This window comes from Tyto alba, unplaced genomic scaffold, assembly GCF_018691265.1.
Source record: "Tyto alba isolate M040663 unplaced genomic scaffold, T.alba_DEE_v4.0 Super-Scaffold_7, whole genome shotgun sequence".
In the NCBI taxonomy this organism is placed as follows: Eukaryota; Metazoa; Chordata; class Aves; order Strigiformes; family Tytonidae; genus Tyto; species Tyto alba.
Genome location: NW_024881328.1, coordinates 39,837,591 through 39,858,718, shown reverse-complemented (window position 1 = coordinate 39,858,718; position 21,128 = coordinate 39,837,591). Strand labels below are relative to the sequence as shown.

At 39.4% G+C, this 21,128-nt stretch overlaps 1 protein-coding gene across 5 annotated transcripts in view; it reads right to left on the bottom strand.

Annotated features, from left to right (window-relative positions):
• Positions 1–21,128, bottom strand: part of SPAG16 (sperm associated antigen 16) — a 421,290-nt gene that overhangs the window by 144,753 nt on the left and 255,409 nt on the right. For all 5 annotated transcript variants that reach the window (XM_033010723.2, XM_042783833.1, XM_042783830.1 and 2 more), the window contains exon 13: positions 16,224–16,350. In XM_033010723.2, coding sequence (XP_032866614.2) covers positions 16,224–16,350 — 127 coding nt within the window. The remainder of the gene's footprint in view (positions 1–16,223; positions 16,351–21,128) is intronic.

Here is a 21,128-nt window from a genome sequence, read left to right as displayed (position 1 = left end):
ACGTCCACTACGAATTTTCGAGTACACCACCTGTCGCAAGCGACGCGTCTGAGTTACAACATCACCACTGTAAGGTAGATGACACGACACGGTTCAAGTCAGTCATGTTCTGCAATCAGATGAATTACTACAGCCAGAGTGTAGCGCTTCCATAATAACACAACCGCACAAAGCAGTGGGCTGAAGACTGCAGAGGAAACACTGTGCAGCAGGGTCCGAGCGCACCATGAAAACACCACGGCTTATACAGCAAAGAGCCACGCTGAGATTTGATGCGTCTTGCTAAAGAGCTCAACACCGTGTCCCTTCACCCCTCATTCAAACTCTTGAGAAACCCAGTGAGATGCCAGAGGATGTGTTTTTTACTGAACTTTGTTCCATTTTGGTGTATCTCCAGTTGTGCAGTATTCTGTGAAAATCCAGAAGTGGAAAGGAAAAAAAGGCAAAAAAAAAAAAAAAAAAAAAAGACTGCATGACTAATTTTGCAAGATTTGGGGAGCCAAATTTCTATTTATGACACATTTTTTGAACAGTATCTGTTCTGGTCAGACATACTCGGGCTCCCCAGGTCCTCAGCAGCAGAGCAGCTCTTTTGCACAGCCCGTGCCAGGCACTGCAGACTCCAAGGTCTGGAAGCCCTTTTGGGGGGGGCTGGCACTGAAACCCCCCTCTAGGGGATGAAGAAAATTTTCAGTGGGATGCTGCCTATCATGTAAGAGAAGTTTGTGAAATATTGATTTTTTCCATAAAAATATGTGGGTCAATCAGCATTTTGTGGTGAAATTCTCTTTCATCAGGTAATTTTCAAACAATGTTAAGAGAGATTTTGTGGTTAGGTTTGTAACACATCCTTAACTTCCATAATAATTTGGAAAACTATATACAACAATAATTGTGTTTACTCTATTGATTCAACTATTGGAAACCTTGAGATTTTGACAAAATATGTCTTTTTATTACACCCATTCTGACAGTTGAATATTGCTGAAAATAATAGCAGGCAATTATTTTAATACACTCTTACTGCACATTACTTTAGAAGACTGTTCTAAATTGCTAAAGACAGAACCAATTTATCTAAACAGAATTATTTAATAGCAGTATGGATTAGTATTATATAGGCAGGGTAGGCAGAAACTATGGATAGAAACAGCAACTCTTTTTCCATTTCTTCTTGTAAATTAAGAAAAAGAGGGATGCTCTAGAACAAGTCAAAACATTGAATTTTATACCAGAAAGAACATGTCCTCCTTCAAAATCTCTGGTAATTTGGTGATGGTCATAGAGCAATTTGGTGATATTCAGAAAGCTTATATTATTAGACACCATTTGCAAACCATGTTAACCTGCACCAGAAGGCTTGATCATTTCCTCTAAGTTCATACACACAAAGGAAGAAGATTTATGGAAAAGGAAAACAATTTTTGTGGCTTTTTTTTTGTCTGCGAATGCTGGCAGTAAGCCAGTGTTTTTCTGAATCTGTAATTTTATGCCTCTATGTCAGGCAGATGTTTATCTAAATCATTTAAATCTCTGTCTTCTCTGCTTTAGACACATTTAGTATTAAGGGATGCTCCCTGAGTAACAGCATACATTAAAAGTTAATTAAAAGGAAGTTAAAGGAAAAGGAAAGTAATTACTTTTTTCATACCCCCAACAGACACTTACTTCATTTTGGCAGGTTAAAAATGAGAAAATTTGGAATAAAGGTGTGAAAATCGTCAATACATATTTTTAGGGAAAAGCTTTATTATCAATTTCCTTACATGCTAATTAGGAAATGCAATCCACTTGCTAATGTTGAGTGAAACTAGTAACTAAAGTAAGCTGCTTCATTAATTTGTTTAATAACCAAACTTTTAAAAAGTGACAAGTCTAAGTCAAATAGCAGGCAGTTACAGGCTGTCATCACAAAACCAATCCATTTTTGAACATTACACTAGCAGGCACTATTTACTGGTTTGTTGGTTTTTTTTTTTTTTTTTTCAGTTATTATGCAGTGTCAAATAATGTCTTTATCATTCTAGGACATCTTTATCATTCTAGGTTTAATATAGCTGTTTACTCTTGACTACTAATTAATGTTTCTGAGAGAGAAAAATACATTTAGAAAAATGTGTACACACATACTCCCCCACATTTGTAGACACACACTTTTTAACATGCAGATATGTGTTCAACAATTCTTTAACTCTCATTTATAGAAAGTCACACTCCAATGGAAACACTATGATCTAAATTAAAAATAAAATCTTGACATCAATATGTGCATTTTCCCTCCGGAGAAAGAGTAGTTTCTGGATTTTAAAAAAAAAAAAAAAAAAAAAAAAAAAAAGTAATAACCAAAGAATGTCACAAAGGGGGGAAAAAAAAAAAAATCAGTCTCGGCCACAGCAACGCTGCTCTATTTAAAGTGGGACAATTATTCTTCTAAAATAAAGCCTTCAAGCTCCAAAGATGCTATGTGCCCTGATGTCAGGTCTCAGAAAGACTGTACGGGAGGGGAGTGCATGTGTGCCCTAAGGTTGATGAGCTGCGAGGTGTCCTCAGCCAGCCCCAGAAAGGGAGTGTCAGCCCTCTGCCTGCCTGTGCTCAGCTGCACCCAGCTGAACTTCACCATCACGGGTCACGTCTGCTGCTCTCGCTGGCAGGGGGAATTTGAGACATGAGGCTCTGCATTATTCAGAGAGGAACTGACAACGGGCTAATTTTTAATAACATCATTAAAAGGGACCGAAAAATGGGAATACTCTGCGAATCCACAGCAGATCTTGCAAAATCCATTTTCCAGAATTGGAAAGGAAAGATTTTAGAGGGAACCAAATTCACAAAAAACCCTGCCCCTAAACCAAAATTATTCAAATATGTTGCAGTTTTTCCCAGAATAAAACTGCTCTATTTTTCTTCCTCAAAACATCTTGCATTTCCTATCCTATTCCCTATGAACTTGACATTTTTTTAAACTCAGAGTATACTCATTACTAATATGACTGACACTTATTAGCACTTTAACTGTGTAAAATAAAATACTTAGGCCCCAAGTTTCTTACATCTAAAGGTCTAATTTTAACTTATCCCCTAACCCATCTCTCTGATGGTAGCACTGCAGGAGAACCACAGAAACATCTGGGAGTTGGTGGAAGAAAACACCTGACAAGGCATGTTCATGAGCTCCCCTACGTGCAGGTCTCTCCATTTCTTGCCTAACCAAAGCAGAGAGTATGATGGCCATGACCAACATAAACCGTGTGACTGTAGGCAAATTTTCACTGAATGCAGAAGGAAGGTAAAAGGAAAATGACAGAAGTCTGTAATCATCACAACTATAAAGATTAACTTCAAAATATATGGCAAGTAGAGTCAAAACAAGAGCATCTGTCAAGATGTTACACATTTCCCAAGGCATGGGCTTTGCGACAGGTGAACATGCTACCTGCATTTCCAAAAGACACCGAGTCCCAGATTCAACCTTCTAGGGTTCCCTCTCAACTAGTAAAACCAGTTGCATGGCATTACCGGACAGGGGGACAGGTCTGGCAGCAGGATTGGGGTAGATCTTGGAGTGCAATATGCAGAAGGTCCTACCTGGCCTTAGTCTAGTCCCAACCACTCCTGTTCTTCCACAACTTTTTGCAGAAGCAACTCTTCATTGCTTTTGCACAAACCTAGTATGAAACAGGAGAGATTTAAATAAAAAGTAGGACTGTGGCACAGTCATATCAGCATACATCACCAAGTACCTCCTTTCCCACGAGCTTGTTCACAGGGGAAAGTTGGACCACTGATATTTATTCTAGTCACCAACAGGGGAAGATTACATACAAAGGCTTTGTCACATTGCTAAATTTTGCTTCTTGCCTATCAGTTTTGTCCCAGTGTTTCCAATCTGCATGTGATAAATGTCTTCTTTTTGAAAGATTATTGCTTCTCTATAAAACATTTTTGAGGAGAGAGAAAGGGGAAAGAAACAATCAGCTGAGTAAAGGACTGGCATGTAAAATACTATCATTTGCAAAACACAGGCCTGAAACCCACTTAGAGGCAGAGACGCTGGGCTTGAGCCACAAAAGAGGAAAAACAGAAACGCAGTAATCACATATTTATTTTTAGAGAAAATGAAAAGCTAAATAAACTGTAAAACCAGTATTTACTGGTAAATCCTTTCTGTCCTGAAAAACCACGCTGAATGATGCAGGAACAGTCAGTTCTCAGGGGATCAACTGGTGGTACCTATTTGGCAGTGTCTCATTCCTCCTGTGTTGGTGCCAGGACACTTTAGGTCCTGAAACAATTAATTTTAGCGGTGCTTCGGCAATCTGAACTTGAGAGACAATGATGGTGGTGCTGCCAGAAATCTGAACCTGAGAGACAACGATGCCACTGCTAAAGCTTATTTTTCTGCCCTAGCTCTGAAATCACCTCAAAATCAAGAGGGGCTCTGAGACAGCACTCCTGAAAAGAAGCTGATGGACCTCAGCCTGACAGGAAAGCAGGACATAAAGCATACAGATATAGCATTTGTGAAGGGATTAGTGCACTCACGGTTGGATTTGGCATGGGATAGTGTGTGTGACTGGGATTTACGGCAGGAATGAGGCATTTGGTGCTGGCTGCTTTGATAAATGTGTACCCTTGAGCCATGCCTAATTGTTCTAAGAAAACACAGGAGATACCATTAGACACAGGAGGAGAAAACACACAGAGGAAATTCTGTAAGCGATCTCATGGCACTATGAGGAGAAACTTGCCTCCAGATGAAGAGCCTGGGCAAATGCTATGATCCAAGAAACCCTGGCTGCTAACTAGAATGACACAGCAGTTCTCACCACTGATTGGAATGCTGTCCTGTTGTTAGGAAAGTCCAGACTGACACCGTGATAGAGACAGATCTCTTTTCATTGCATCACATAAATAACAGCATATAATTAGCATTGTAGTCACTGATGCTGAGTGGGGACGCTTGGGGTTCTCAGCATGCCAGAACAGACATTTCTCCACAAAGTGAGCCACTATTAGTTTAAACAATTTCACTGTTAAAACACTGTCACATTACCTCGTCTGCAAGACAACAAAAGAACATGCACTCCTATTTCTATAGGCAGCATGAAATCCCATCAGTCTACTGGAGCAATTTTAAATAGAACTGTACAACACAAATTAGGTGCTGCCTCATTGCTTCTCCTCTCCAGTAGCCCACGCTAATGCCTCCCAGTGTCCACATCAATACTGTACAATACCTGAAGCTCCTTCTCAGGACAACTGTCATAATTTTTTTCATTCCACCTCCACTATTTTAGCAACCAGGTCTATCTCTCATTTGCATCAATTTAATCCTTTCTACAGAATAACCCGAAAGGCACAAGCGGAGAAAAAGAGAGAAGAGAAAATTGAATATGTTCGTGTATTAGGACTTCAGCTGAATCATCTTTAGATTATTAGTACAGCGCACTGTGAGATGGCAAGCCTCTCACTTTTTAATGTGGTCTTTTTCACACCCTATGCTGCAGTCTACATCAACAAGAAAGGGTGAAAGGGGAAATGGAAAAAGAAGTGATAAGCCTGCTACTCATAAGCAAATTCCTGGCCGTGTGAGGAAGAGAAGCATCATCTCCCAAATTTCATATCAGTTTCATATTAGACCAACCACGCTGCCTCTTAACATAAAATGTCCTCAACTTTTTATCATGCTTATAAATGTAGAAGCTGACTTCAATTATAATCAACGAGTTGCATTTTGGCCTTGGACCATAAAATGTGAACACCACCTGTCTGTGTTGTTGCCTTGGGGGGTATCAGAGCATAAAACTGTTTTAAACCTGTGTCTGCCTGGCAGTTCTATGTACATTAAATATGTACTACAAAAATGCTATCATATGGGAAATGTTTGAAGTATGAATTACCACTGCAAACTTCCACTATCCATCAACGCTGCATGGGGCATCCTACTCAAAACCAATGTGACAGCCTACAACTTTTACTTCAAAACTAAGACCCTCAACTATTTTGCAGATGACACTTAAAACTGACTACTTAAGCTTTCATGAAGCAGCAAGAAAATAGTTCTAAAAGAAATACCTTGCAAGCTCTGAAATTCCAGTTTTTTGAACACACAGCTGAAGGCATCCCAAAGGTCTGCCTGCTTTTCATTTCAAGCCGTTTCCCAGACAATATCTCTTCTGCTATTATGTAAAGGACGTGTGAGCAGGAAGTCTAAAGAAGCCACCCACTGAGACTGTGAGGAACTAGAATGGGAATAAATCTATACACAAGCAGTAGCAGTTAGAAGGGAATAATCTGTACAAAGAAACAGATTGATTCAGCACCAACATTTTGATTCAGTACTTACCAAACTGGAAAGCTATTTATTGAAAATGTATTACTTACTTCACAACATTGTTGTAGTGGAAAGGAAATTAATTTGTAAGGTTTGGAGTTGGCTTGGTTTTTAACAGATCTTTTTGAGAATGCATAGCTGCAGTCACCATGTCATCAGACTTCTGAAACGTTCTTACAGCTACGTCTGGGAAGGGACAGTGGAATACATGGTTTGATATGTAACAGCTCATGCTTGTACTAGAGAGTTTAGTGTCATCTCTGAATTTGAAAAGTAAAAACCCATCGTAGCATATTCTGTGTAGACAAGTGTGTCCAGATGCCTTACTTCAACCTGATTGAACAGCAGCTCTGTACTTAGTAGCACATAAAAACAGCTCGTGGGGAATCCTGTTAAAAGGCAAGATAACAAATTACCCACTCTTTTCTTCAGCATAACATGGTAGAGCCTTGTAGGCGTGCAGGTGGAGGCAGACATGCTGATCCACTAAGAGTACCATCCGTAAAATGTTCATGTCTATAATCCGCTTTCCTTAGTTAACATGTGAGGAAAGAAGATTCTACAATTAATTGTGGAAAGGAAAAAGATAATTTAAGATGCACTGCCTTTAACTTAACAGACTACCAGATTTATCTACTTCTCATACAACCTGAGCAGCATAGTAGTTTTTTCCCCCTATTGCCTCATCAAGAATAGGATTTGATCCTGAGAAAATGTGTTGAAGCAGCATCTAACTGTAGCCAGCATGACAATTACTACCTAGAGAAAGCATTTACAGTTGCTGTGCACAGTAACTATTCATGGGAGCTCAGTTCCCCATACGTGTGTAAATCTCACAATATTAGATGACTCCTAGATAGCCCTGACATATACTACTTTGATTCACATGCTTATCTGAATTCTGTCTCCCATGGTTTAATGAATTTCCCTGTGCACAGGAATGAATACACATGTTCTACAGTCACAGGAGGTGCTGACTACGGCAGGTATTTGCTTAGCAAATTTCCACATCCATGCTTCAAATTTTGGCTTAGTTTCCCATTAGCTTGCGTGTGCAAGCAGTATGGTGATAATGGACTACATTTATATCAGGCTCCAGAGCAGGCTGTCTTCATACCTATGAACTATTGGACCAATTAGCTACTTTTGCAGTGATAGGTAAGCTAGACATTTTATACTGAAAGATCTGTGGCAGAGGGTAAAGTATTTGTAACAGAGCTTTCATCTCAAATGTGCTTCCTTCCCTGGCTTGTCAGGACATGATAGCTAAATTTCAGAGATGATGCAAAAGCTGTGACTGATTTTACTCCGTATAACATTACAAGCGCCTTGCGGAAAGCCCGCAGAACAGAATACAACCAGTACGAAACTCAGTAGTTCTCCACGCAGGAGAAGGCAAACAGTGCCTGGCTGTGTACCTTGCCTATGAGTGACTATTTTTTGCTTGTAGATTACAAACTTTCTAGCAGTTCTTAAATCCTCCATCATCACCTCTCACTTCTGCTGTCAAAGGCAACAGTGTTAAGTGGTCTTTTGAAAATTTTCTGGCAAACATCCTCCCTACTACCTTTCACACCTATAAACATCCATGGAACAACACGATTGACCTCTAAAAATTTCCCCATACTTCTCACTCCTATAAAAACATTGCTAATAAATGGTCTGTGCAGTATGAAGCAGTGTTTATCACGTTAAATAACTTAATTTCACTGAAATTTTGTGCTCTCTTTGGCTGAAGTTTCTGGCTTCTCCCTTAGCTATCAGCTGTCTGGAGTAGAAGCATGTTATGGCTATGCACCCTCTACTGCACTTCACACAGTGGAGGCCTGGTCTGGGAAGAGAGGTGTTAATATAATATCAACTAAGTAAATTTAGCTATTACTTTTAATTAATCTAGGTATTATGTGGCCAGTGGTAATCTGGTAGGAACATTATTACACACATACACACACTAAATTGCTTTTTTACTAATGACTCATTTGTTTTATTCTTGCCTCTTTCAAAAAAGCGATTAAGTTGAAAATGACCTTTTGAAGATTGTACTTGTGGACCGATCTTTTAATTTTTAATTACTTACTTTGCTTTAATTGTTACATTAGGAACTATTAAGAAAGCAGCCAGCTTCATAATCAATAATTTAATTAGAGTTTTAGGACCAAGAAGTCAATGCAAATGTTATTCTGCAGTCAGGCCTTTCCCAAAGCCTTTGAAAGATCTACTCCCATTTTGTTTCAAAGTGACATTGGTGACAGAAAAATTAAATTCATACTTACTGTAATATATCATGCACACACATTATAGATATACACAGGCAGCTGGTAAGAAGTTCAGATTCAGGTCAATCTATTTGCTGTCCAGACAGGAATACAGCCTGCTTCTCTCACTTCATTTCTAAATAATCAGTGACACAGCCAAATGCCATTACACTGTGCACTCCGACGGAACCCACTCCCTGTACGGCACACCAGGAGCTGCACTATGTAAGTGTTTACTGAAATCTATAGCCATATTTTTCCCCTTGTTAGAACTTCAAATATTTTATCTATTTATAGCTCTCTAATTACTACTAATATTCTAAGATAACCAGCAGTAACTGAAAACTGATCCACTCTAATTTTACAACTGATGAAATCTGATTCAATCAGCAGTGAATGAATACCCTCCTCCATCCCACTGTTGCCTCTCTGCCTGCCCTTGCAAGTTTACAACACACCGGCGTCAGTGATACATCACAGGGGGCTGTCAGTGGAGCTGTGAATTGCACGGCCTGCCGCCTGGAATACGGATGTCCCTCGTTTGTAATTATAGGCATGTGCTTCACATGACTACATCACTCCAAAATGCCTTTCCCAGAAGCAACCCCTCTAGCTGGTAAGGCGCGAATAAATAGAAACGAGTGCGCTGAGACACACGGGGCCAACAGCCCTCCCCATCACCCATCGTTAGATTAGGGGGGACCATCCTGGGGAACGCGAGGGAAAACAGCATGTGGATGAAAGACAGCCTTGCACCAGAGCAGCAGCTTTGGTGAAAGGCACAAAGCCTTGCAGAAAGGTGGCTGCAGTGACCTGCGAGGAGGGAGGGAGGCAGGGAATCAGCTGTGCTGGGAGGTTTGTGAGCTTGGCAGCAAACAGGAATTCAAAGGCTGGGACACCTACAAGCTTGCTAGGGAAGGGTCAGAGGACTGCCCTGACCATGGGAAAGGCAATGGTATGGAGAAAGGAGCCAAGACTCACTCTAAGACACATAGAAGTTAAAACCAGGCCAGGCTGCACTGCAAGAAGCCTGGCCTGAAGGGTGCAAATGTCTAGCGGCAGGAGGAAACTCAGGCAGAGCCCCACTGTACAGGAAGGGAGGAAGACAACGTGACCAAAGGGGGCTGCCTTCCCACTGGCAAAAGGACTCTGACATCCCGTGAACAGGCCCAGGCATGCCGATGAACAGGAACAGCTTAGTGAAACAATAATTATAACCTCTTAAGAGCCATTAATACACCTGGAGCTTTAGACTTGTAGGATCACAGAACTGTTTAGGTTGGACAAGACCTTTAAGACTGTGAAGTCCAACTGTTGAGCTTTGCAGAAGGCGGCAACTTCTCTGATCTAAAGTGTTTAGAGTCTAATTTAAACCTCATTTAATAGGGAAAAAAGCCCACAAGATCAACTGATTATACTGCTTGTTAAACTTTGGATTTAATGGTTTGATTTGGGAGCAAAGTAAGGCAGGCAAGAAAAAGGAGTGACAAGTCAGTAATGGCAGGCCCAACAGAAGACAGTCATAGTTCCAAACTGTAGGTTATTCTGGGGACAGCAGCTAAATACAGTTTGAAGGGAAATTTTTTCCTGCCTCTCAGGAAGGAAAAAAAAAAAAAAAAAAACCCACAACAAAACATGATCATAAGCTACTTCCTTGATTGCATTTCAGTCAACTGATCCAAATTGCAGAGTTATAGGCTCATTATTTGAAATATTTTATTTTAATATTACTTTTTCCACATAAGTTGTTTTGGAGGAAACTCATAATGTAGTATTTTTAAAAATGACAGTGACCCTATCAAGCTTTTTTCCCAATTATTCTTCAGGATCGGAAAGAAATCAAGACCTTTTTCCTCAGCCATATTTTTGTCTTTGAAAAAACTGGTGCTAAGTCTCTAGGAAAGCATCCCAAACAGATTTAACTTAAACGTCTTCAAGTTTTACTTTTGTCTTTTGTGATATTACTTCTTGGAGAAAACATAATCTGTATTCATAGCTATTTGGTCTTGATTTCATATTTTACTGTGATTCAAATTCCTTTTCATATTAAGACAGGGAGTTTTAAAATATGAACCCATTATTTACAAATGCGTAGAACAGAATCAGGAACACAAAATTTGTTACACTGCATGCCAGGAACTGGACTTATCCTTGCGTGTCCCTTATTTACAGCAAAATAATTCAATTACACTAAGAGATTCAAAGTTTGCATGGAAGAACTCTTCATCTCCAATACTGACAACTTCAATCTTTGACCTATATTTGAAGAGGATTGACTTGAACCATAAACTGCCTGTCAAAGATTTTTTCAGACAACCCATGCTGTCTATCCACTCAGCTCTTGAATTCATTCCTCAGGAGTTCAAAAGGGTTCAAATAAAACTGACAAATCCAATACCCTGAGGATATTCTGACTGATAATTTTGTGTCTAAGGTATTTACTTGGGGATAAATCAACTGGACAAGGCCAAAAAATGTAAAGACGATCAGATCGGCTTTCAGAATAACTCCCTTTGGATGCTCTGTGCCTGCCTCTTATGTCTAATCCATAAATACTCTGACATTTTTCCTGAATTTGCCTTGGGAATACCCACCCCAAATGAACACAGGCATAACAGCCTCCACCACAGATAAGCAGCATCCCTACAAAGATCTGAGTGTTCCCACATACTTTAAAGCTACTGACAAAAGAGTTCTGACAAAATCCATGTTGAAAAACAAGTAGTCTAAAAGATAATTTGTATTTCACTGGAAAAACAAAACCAGAATGGGTTACTTTAGGAAATTACTAATTTGAAAATTACGAAATTCTGACCAAATCAACACTGAAAAATAAGTGGTCTAAAAGATAAATTCATTGTAAGAAAGAAAAAAGGTTATCTAAGGAAATTACTGGTTTGGAACAATTCCACTGAATTTAATCAAGTAAGAGTGAAGTAGCTTTCAGGATTGTGAATCCAGTTGCAACAGGAACCACAGCAGGGTTGTCCCATGTCATAGAAACCGCATGGTAGGGCAAGATGTGTTGTATTGTGAAGGAAAAAAATAAGACTGCAACTTAGATCAGCATACTTGTAATTATTCTACATCCATATGAAACACGTAAGCAACTAAGCCCTCATGATTAAAATGCCGCACCACAACCGGCAACCTTAGCGGAGAACTCTAAAACTGGTATATATATTTATTCTCTACTATGACACTGTGTGAAAAGCCCTTTTAAATAGCCATTGTTCTTAAATGATCTGTACGCCTTAAATCAGATACCTTTTACAAGGCTGCAAAAATGCAAATTACACCGCCCCAAATTCTTGGGGATGTACTTTATTGTTTTTTTGGACTCATAGACAGATCTGTTCAGGATCTAAACATCTGTGGGGTAGATCATGAAAAGCCAAGAAAGAAAAGTCCCACGCAGTGCCTTACCACCAGCACCTGCAACCACTCTGTAGAACAAGGCTGGTGGGGTTGCTGTGGACCACAGGAAAGGTGGTGCCTGACAGCAGGGCTCAGCACCCTCTGCCACTTCTCCTACGGCATGGGGCATTCATTTGGGTTTCCCTGCTGTTGCCCAGGAACCTAATTGCATGGAAACTTAAACTCTATCAAACCTTGGCTAACATTCAAATGCCATTAGCAGAAAATGATAAGCAGACATCATGAGTAGAGAAGCCTCAATTTATTAGGAAATAATTCTTTAATAAGGGCTGTACATAAAACCCTTTTTTTTCCAGTGCCATATTAAAATAAAAAAAAAAAAACTGCCCTAAAGGAACATCAAGCTGCCTATCACTCTTTTCACTGACAACTTATTTCTAAAGTCCTCCTCCGAGTGTAATATCACCCTAAAAGTCCAGCCTGCCCTACTATATAAAGCGTGTCTGTCCCACACTCACAAACCATTTCCAGGGGCTAAGAGAGAACCAACTTCTCCACGCCCATCAAGAAATACCCCTGCATGAGCCTGACAGGAGGCTCTGCCTGAACTCCCCCTCCCCTCCCACGCTTTGGGGCAGGGGGAAGCTTTACAGCAGTCCTCGAGAAGCATGATGGCCACAGCCAGGCTCTGGCTCCATGAGAATGAGTTATCCTTACTGGGAGCTATTTGCTGCTGTTAAGGCAGGATTTTGGACAACCTCATTCTGTTTTTCCCTTTTTCCTCTGAGACTGGTGCCTGTATTATTCATCAAAGACCACACTACCTCAGAGCTTCTAACTTTTGATTGTGCTGTTCAGCCCACAAATTACTGTCAAGGATACAGTTTGATACGCAGAGCTAGAACTTGCATCTGGTCACTGTTCCTCTGTGCTGTCTTACCCCTATTTAATCAGCTTTGACCCAAATAGTAAAAAGCTGCCAAGTGAGGTGCCTTCCTGCCTGGATGTCAGGGATATTAGTTTGATAGTGGGGTGGGAATGGGATCCCTTCATTTGTGTTATATGCTAGCAGTCTTCTGCAAAAGGGATGCAGAAAAATAGGGCTCATCTTAAATCACTGGGCTACACTGCATAAAGTCAGAAATGCTTTCTGGATAATTAAAGAATTAAACTACAATCACTTGAATATCAGTGACCAGTAGAGACCAAAATGGACAACAATTACCAAACAATATCTCAAATGCTTATTATTCCACAAAATCAAATAGAAGAATAGAGAATTGTAGGAATCTAATTCTTTACAGAGCTGTGCATGTGCTGAACTTTACTCACAAGAATAGTATCACTGATGTGAATGGGACTGCGTGGTTAAGTACACACACAGGTCTTCCCAAATTCCATATGTCAGGCACATTCCTTAGGGCATTACTACTGAATACTGACTTCTAAGTGACAGTCATTGCACAACTTTTTAATAAATGAAATATCTAGTTATAGAACCTGACATTTCAAAAATCAGAAAGCAGATGAGACAGTTACTAAATCAGTAAGTTTCCAACAGGTAGAATGAAAAATGTAAGTACTTTTTTTCCCCTCTATTTAATTATTTAAGTGTATAAATATTTGGCATTTTATCTGTCTGAGAAAGAGCAAAGATTCAGCTTGGCTCAAATGTTATCCAGACAAATCTGACTAGCCCCAAGAAATTACTCATCAGAACGTGGGAGATGCAGATGAGTGGCAGACCACTTATCATGAGAAGAATTAACCCAAGCAGGTGAACTTGTACTCTTGGGGTCTCACGTACTTTTGCACCTCTCACATTTATCACTGGACACACTTTGCAATTCATGAGTAGAGATGCTCACTCTGATGTGTCAGCGAGAAAATAGCCTGGTGAAAAGCCAGAATATGCTTGTCTTTCTATGAAACTGGCATAAAGAGAAATAAATTCCACAGCTTATCTTGGCACAAGCGCCATGAGCTTTACTGGCAAGAAATTCCTACCAGTGAATTGCAGCCTCAGTCTCATACATCTAATCTACTGGGAGTCTGGCACGGCATGAGGATGGTTCCTATCCAAGTCCAACAGCAACTCCATATTTTCTCCCAGAATGTTTGGGAAGAGACATAATCATCTAAATACTACTCATCCTGCTGTGTTCTCATTTCCCTATAGTCAACACACATCTTAGGTTTAAAATTAGTCAGTGTGCTGTAGATGTTTTTGAACCACTAGATCTGACCCTATATTATCCAGAAAACAAAAGAAGAAAAAAGTAATGCCATGTGTTTCCAAAGTCTGTCGGCTGCATTATAGCTTCAGCTCAGTAATTACAAAGATTGATGTTCCATTCTGCCCCAAATCCAGAGTTCATTGTCCATTCTACTTACACCGCTTTGACTTACAGTTCTCTGCATCCATTATCTTTAATAATAAAGAGCTGACTAAAGTTAATGATTGAAGAGCAAGATGTGATTAGCAATATCAATCTAATATATGAGAAAACAAACTGGAGTGTGATTTTCATGTTTCATTAGAATTATCTTAAATGTACTCCTTAATGCTAATTGATCTCACAGAGGTGAGAAAATATTCTGTTCCAAATTAATGGGAAAGAATCATTCATCTTCTTTCTGGAGGGAACATTTAATATCATTCACTATTTAGAGGGAGATAGCATCTTCACCGTGATATCAACACTTAAAGTGATGCTTCAATGTAGGCATGTATCTGAAATCTGCAAGATTTTCCACTATATAGGGAAAAAATTCAACAGAATAAAATACAAAACAAAATGCCATATACAATGTTTTCTTTTCAGAAGGGGTCTTCCCTATCTTGGCAAAATTATCCAAAGCTGAAAAACAGTGTTGTTGAATGAAGATTGAGCAGGCTTTTTCCATATGTTTATAGAAGAAAAACTCTTTCATAATCTGTTAATTTGCTATGAACAGGAGATTACTGAGACATTTGCAAGATAAAGTTCCTTGAAGGATTTATTGAAAACAAAACAAAGCAAAAATCTAATTTTCAACTGAGTTTTTCACTTTTGTTTGTATGTCAATATTTTTTTTTTCTTTTTGAATTATTCATATTTGGATATCAAATATTCTTACAAACCAATGCATTTAAGAATAATGAGTCCTGACTGTCTTCATTTTAACTTCTTGTGCTTTATGCCCAGGATTATTATTAAATGACCTTCTGTTCAGTCTGTTTCTAGGATCCATAAATAGAAATTGCCTAATGAGCATCTCAAATATTCCACTGTCATTTTCATGTCAGTGTTTCTTATGCCATGTTTGTATAGCTCTGATGACAATACCTATTAATGCACAGCAATAGCTCTTTGCCTCCTTCCTCTCAAATCCCTTCCGTTAATACAACCTTCTCTGTTCTGGGCTGGAATCTTGTCTATTTACACAGTTTGAGAAATGCAAATTGACCGTAATGGCAACTGAAGTAGCAGCTTGAGATTTCAAGAGTTGCTCTATGAGAAATACCACAACAGCAGCAATAATTATTGAATTTTCTGATGAAAGAGAAAAAAATTCCTCTTGCCTTGTTCTTGTATTCTACTTGAACAGGGTTTACATACTTGGTCTGCAAAGCAGCAGAGACAAATACACTTTCCAGTGCACTAAATCCATTTATAACTATACCAAGGAACAGAGGTATAGAAGAATAAAGGAAGAGATGCAGAATTTCTGACACTACCTACAGTGATATATTATGGAGAAAGTAATACATATTCCACGAGAAATCAGCAGTGAGTTCATGGGGGTGGGAGGTTGCCTTCTAGAGGAAGAATATTAGACTTCTATGCAGCTTGTGTTTCTCCTGTGGCATTTTCCCCCCTTTCCTTTGCACATGCCAGCACTTACAAAAGAAGCCCAACAAAACTGACCTTCAGCTGCTCTATCTATTGAACTGATACAGCAGAGAGTACAGTCTTCCAGACCCGGGCCATCAGTTGCTAAAACCGCAACCACCTAATTAAGTCTACCTGTTTATATAGTGACCTTGGTGCACGTCCATTTGTTGCGCTGTGAGGACTCAGTCATTTCAGATGACAATGAAATGTCATATGGTGGTATTTTTGGTCAGAAGATAGTAGCTATGTTAGTGAATATTCTATTGCCACATCACCCTTACTTTCTATTTTGATTTTACACTGGCTTTAACTTTTCTCACACTGTACATACCATCACTCTGCCTGAATTCAAGAGAGACCAAGAAAAAGACTGCTTACCATTCTGGCATCCCAGAGAGATAAAGTCTTGTCAGCAGAGCTAGTGAGAACGGTGTTGGAGAACGGAAGAAACTCAATGCTATTGACTGAATCTTTATGGCCACACATTGTGTATCTGCATCTCTCACTGCAAAAGAAAAGCACAGAAATACAGCACTTTCCATCCAGGATAGTAAGAACAAGAGACAAGTTTAGGTAAATTAGTAATGCATTTCATGTATCTCTCCTAGCTACTCTTTAGAAAAAATGACCATTGACAGCTATTCATCACCCAAACGCTACACCACAGAGGGAAAAAAAACACATCAGCTAGTGTTTGCTTCCCAGTAATGAAGGCTATAACAGGAAGGTAAATAGAAATGGAGAAACAGGTTTTAAAAAACTGAATTGTAAGGAGCAACAATAAAAGCATTACTTCATGTTTCCTGGGTGCATCCTCAAAAACCTTGCTGATGCAGAATTTAAAAGGAACATGAATGAAAAGGTGATAGGGACAGCTCCATTTGCTTTTTAAAGGTATTTTATTCCTTCTTGGTAACAAGGGGTCTAAAAAAAAAATCTATAGCACCATGCCAATGTGCACCTTGAAGAAAGCTAGAGGGTGCTGGCAGCCTGACTTTCTTCTCAAGGTCTGCAGAAAGACTTATAGAAATTAAGTGATGTCTGAGACCTCTTCACCGATGGTAAAGTCTTGACACTGTTGGTCACCCAAGAGGCCTTCTCCCTGAAGAAGAGGTCTCTTACTATGGATGAGCCCCACCAGTAGCTATTATGAACTGTAAGTTCTTAAAGCAGACGTTAGAAACAGAGGTGAACCCCAAGCATTGAGGTCTTCACCATGAACTGACCACAGCTCAGATGGAAGCACTATGTAACATGGTTCTGGAAGTTCTTTCAAGGCTCAAGACTTCCATCTATCCCATCTTCTCCCAGCTGATCAGCTATGAAGTAATAACCTAGAGGTTTCTGGTTTGCTTTCTGATCTTTTTGTTTTGTTTTCTTACCTTTTAATGAGTTGATTTCTGAGACAACACTACTGTTCCTTCTCAGTTCAGGGTATGAACATGATATAGATGGAACACAAGACAGGGAGCTTTTCCCATTGTAAGGAATAGAAGCACAACCACTATGACACGGCTGTAGAGAATCCGTTCTCTCACAAAACAGCCTGAAGTTGGCTACATAGCTGTGACCTTATTAAAGCTTTTTGGCTTCTGTTTTGTTTTCTGTGTGCACACCAGAGGAGAACATTCCTTAAACTGGAGTCCAGGAGAAGAGAAGGAAGAGCCCAAGGATGACTCACCAGGACCACACAAAAGGTGACAAACAAATCTGGGATTATTCAAATTGAACAGAACAGTAAAGGCTTAACTCCCATACAAGCATGTCAAGATGGGAGACAACTGAAATGAACTGGCTTGCTCCACCCATTATGGCTGTATACAAGAGTTGCCCATAGTGATATGGGTTTCAGTCTATGATTCCTTTAGATATACATGAAACTTCACAAATTTGCAGCGTTTGTATTCTTATACTTTTTGAAAACACAGAGGTAGGTGAGCATACTATAGAAAAATCTAATCAATGTAAAGTCAGTGGAAGTTCTATCCTCTTCGTTCAGCTGACTCAAAAATAGTATGAAAAAATAAAAGCCAACAACTCATCATAAATTATTACAGCTCTCAGTGAGAGCTCAGAATTTTATTCTCTGCTCATGTGATTCTGACAGTAGAAACACACCTCCCCTGAGCTGGCTGCTGAATATATCATTGGGGCTTGCAAATTAGATTACTGGCTGGCTCTTAATGGAGAAATTTCTTACAATATTTATTAAGGAAGCTGTCAGCAGAGGGAATTAAAGATGTGGTGTCCCCCCCTCCCCGTCCCCTTTTTTTTTATTATTTTTTTTTTTTATTTTCCTTCTTGCCTGTGTGCCACCAGGAGGCTCTGGGAGCTCCTGCAGGTTTTATATCAACAGAACAGAAGATCAGTATCTGCAGATCAGTTACAGGCCAGTAGAGCTAACGGATTTTGCTGGACACTACCCCAATCACTGATCTAACAAAGTGACTTCTCAGACCTATTTTAATGCCTTTCCATTTCCCAGACTCAAACGCATATGCTGCACTGAGCTGAACACCAATCCTGTCCCCACAGAACGGACAGTAGAAGGGAGATAAGTTATTTCTGAGAAGAAATATTATCCAGGAAATACATTTCAAAGGAATATTAGATTTCACTGGTATCATTTTACAGAATCTATGTTTTTCTATTATAGGTAATACATTATACTATTCAGTATTATCTGATACATAGATTACATGTGTTATTTTATCACAAGAACTCATTTTAAACTAGTCATAAAGTACTGTGGCTGTTAGAGCTCGGTGCACAAGATATCTGATATTCATGATCACTTGATGTAAGGCAATAAAATATTTTTTTGTTTCACAGTCTCATGGTAATGCTTTATAAAACAGAGATTTTTTTTTCATCTCAGATCATGTACAGGTATGCCATTTTGAAAAAGTGACCAATGATTTCCTGCTTGCCTGTTACACTGTAAGGACCTTGAGTTGCTGAACAGTTTCTGACAAGCAAAGTCCTGCTGTGTATTTTTGTGGGCACTTATTAGTTTTGAAAACATAGACAACTTTACATACCACAGTTAAGTGTTCCACTAGAAAAAAAGAAGATATTTCCCTGTAATAACAGGATGTATATATGTCCTTTTCAAAGGCAGGGGGAGAATAACATCTTCAACATGCTTGAGGGGGCTTGGGATGCAAGAACACAGGAAAAGGAAGGAAAGTGAAGGAAAAAGGAGTATTTTGTTTGTGAGTCGCTCACATAAGATATGGACCATCCCCAGCTGGCAGGCTGCAAGAACAGACTTGTGAGAGATTAATTAGGTGTCAAAGCAAGAAGACCCATTCAGAATCCCTTAGCAAGGTGAAAATGGACTAAAGTGATGGACCATGACAGCAGCAGAAGGGAAGGAAATGATTTGTACTTTTCCATCAAGAATATAAACACCCAGACCTGATGCAGTTGTCTCTCTCCTTGCCACTTCCATATCATTGCGTACTGATGAGTGAGCTCTGGCTCTCAAGATTTAATTTACCACTCTGGTAACTGACTGACTGATATTTCTAAGAACCTCCAACTGCTACATAAAATAAACTCATCCTTCCTTCCAGCTGAGACATAATTTCAGCAAGACTGTGTTGTATACAAGCTATCTTTTGGTCGGAAGGGGAACATTTTATTTAGGTGTTCCTTTTCCACAAAAAAGAAGTTGATATGAAGGGTAGAGCGTCATCCTGTTTTTCATGAGAGCTCATATTTCTATCCAATGGTTCAAGTTTATCTACATTAGAATAAATCTGTAGCAACATTCATTATCTAATGTTGTGGGTTTTTTTCATTATGAACACATAGCCTCATGGATACAAGCTTTACCACCTCTGAACGTTTTAGTTCAGAAGAGAAAGGGAATCATCTATGAATAGTAGGTTAGGCACTTGCAGTACTCTTGTTGCTTACATCCAGAGACAGAGGTCCTGAATAAATGATGTCATGGTAGAAATATTGCTCAGTAGTTCAGTATTTTGCAGATTGCATTCTGAACCTCATCTCAGCCACCAATTCTAACCCTCATCCTTTACCTGTGTTATTACTACTTCTTCAATGTAAAACATCAGTTAACACATTTTCTTGACTCATGACTAATTATCTTCAATGTTCTCTTTTTCTCTACAAAGTCAATTTCCTTTCCCTTAAATCCAGTAAGGTAATAACATCTATCAATAAATCAGCCTTTATTCTATCTCACCAGGTTTCGATTTTTCTTAACAGGTTCAAACAAACATGGACAGACTGATAGTTATAAAGAAGCACACCTATACCATGAATGTTGGCATTTAAATTAATCATACCATTATTGATATCACTAACTCAACAGTGATAGGAAATTTTTACTTGCTCAATTTTTAGAGACTTCTTTTCTGAGAATCACATTCGAGAATGGTTTATTCAAATTCAAAAGGGCTTTCCGTAAAACCATATTGAAAACAGAAGTTATGAAACTTTTCCACTTACATAGGAATTTTGCTGAATATTAAAAGGCTGCCGTCGCTACACTAACGTGTTGGAGAATGGCTCAGAGACAAGGGTCCTGAGCCCACCGAGCAGTTGTACGATCAGAGCCTGTTCTAGGGGCTGATGCTGCCTCGCTGATGATGGGCCCCACTAGGGTTTGCCTGCAGCTGCTCCCAGCTGCTGATACATGAGGAATGTCAAGGACGCTTCGGCCTTGTGTACCGTGGTGTGTCGAAAACAGGTTAAGAGGAATTAGGAATAGTGGTCTGAGAAACCCCGTGTTATGGTAACGGTGGTCTGAGAAACATTGTGTTATGGTACTGTTGTGTATCGAAAACAAGTCAAGAGGAATTAGAAATAGTAACATGAGAAACTTAGTGTTATGAGAAGCTTGTGCTGTTAGCTAACTGCAAGTAGGTGGACCGTGCGAATACGACCCTTAGAGCTTAAGCCAATCAGCTAGTGACTAGTAGGCATAATAATTATCGTTGTCTGTATAAATATATGTACCCTGGACCAATAAAGAGACACGTAGATTGATGCTCTATCACCCACATTGAACCCGTCTCGGCATGTCGTTCGTCCGCGGCTCCGCACTAACGTACAACAGCAGCCAAATAATGCACTAATTATGTATTTCATCAACTGTACAATAATTGAAAAGAAAATACAGATAGTGGGTAGATTTCTCTTACCCTGTATGCTTTCCTATCTGCACAGATGGAGTTAAAACTCAGTAAGGACAGCAAGCCGGCACGCCCTGATGGGAACATTTTACAATTGCCTGGTACATATTTATTGCTA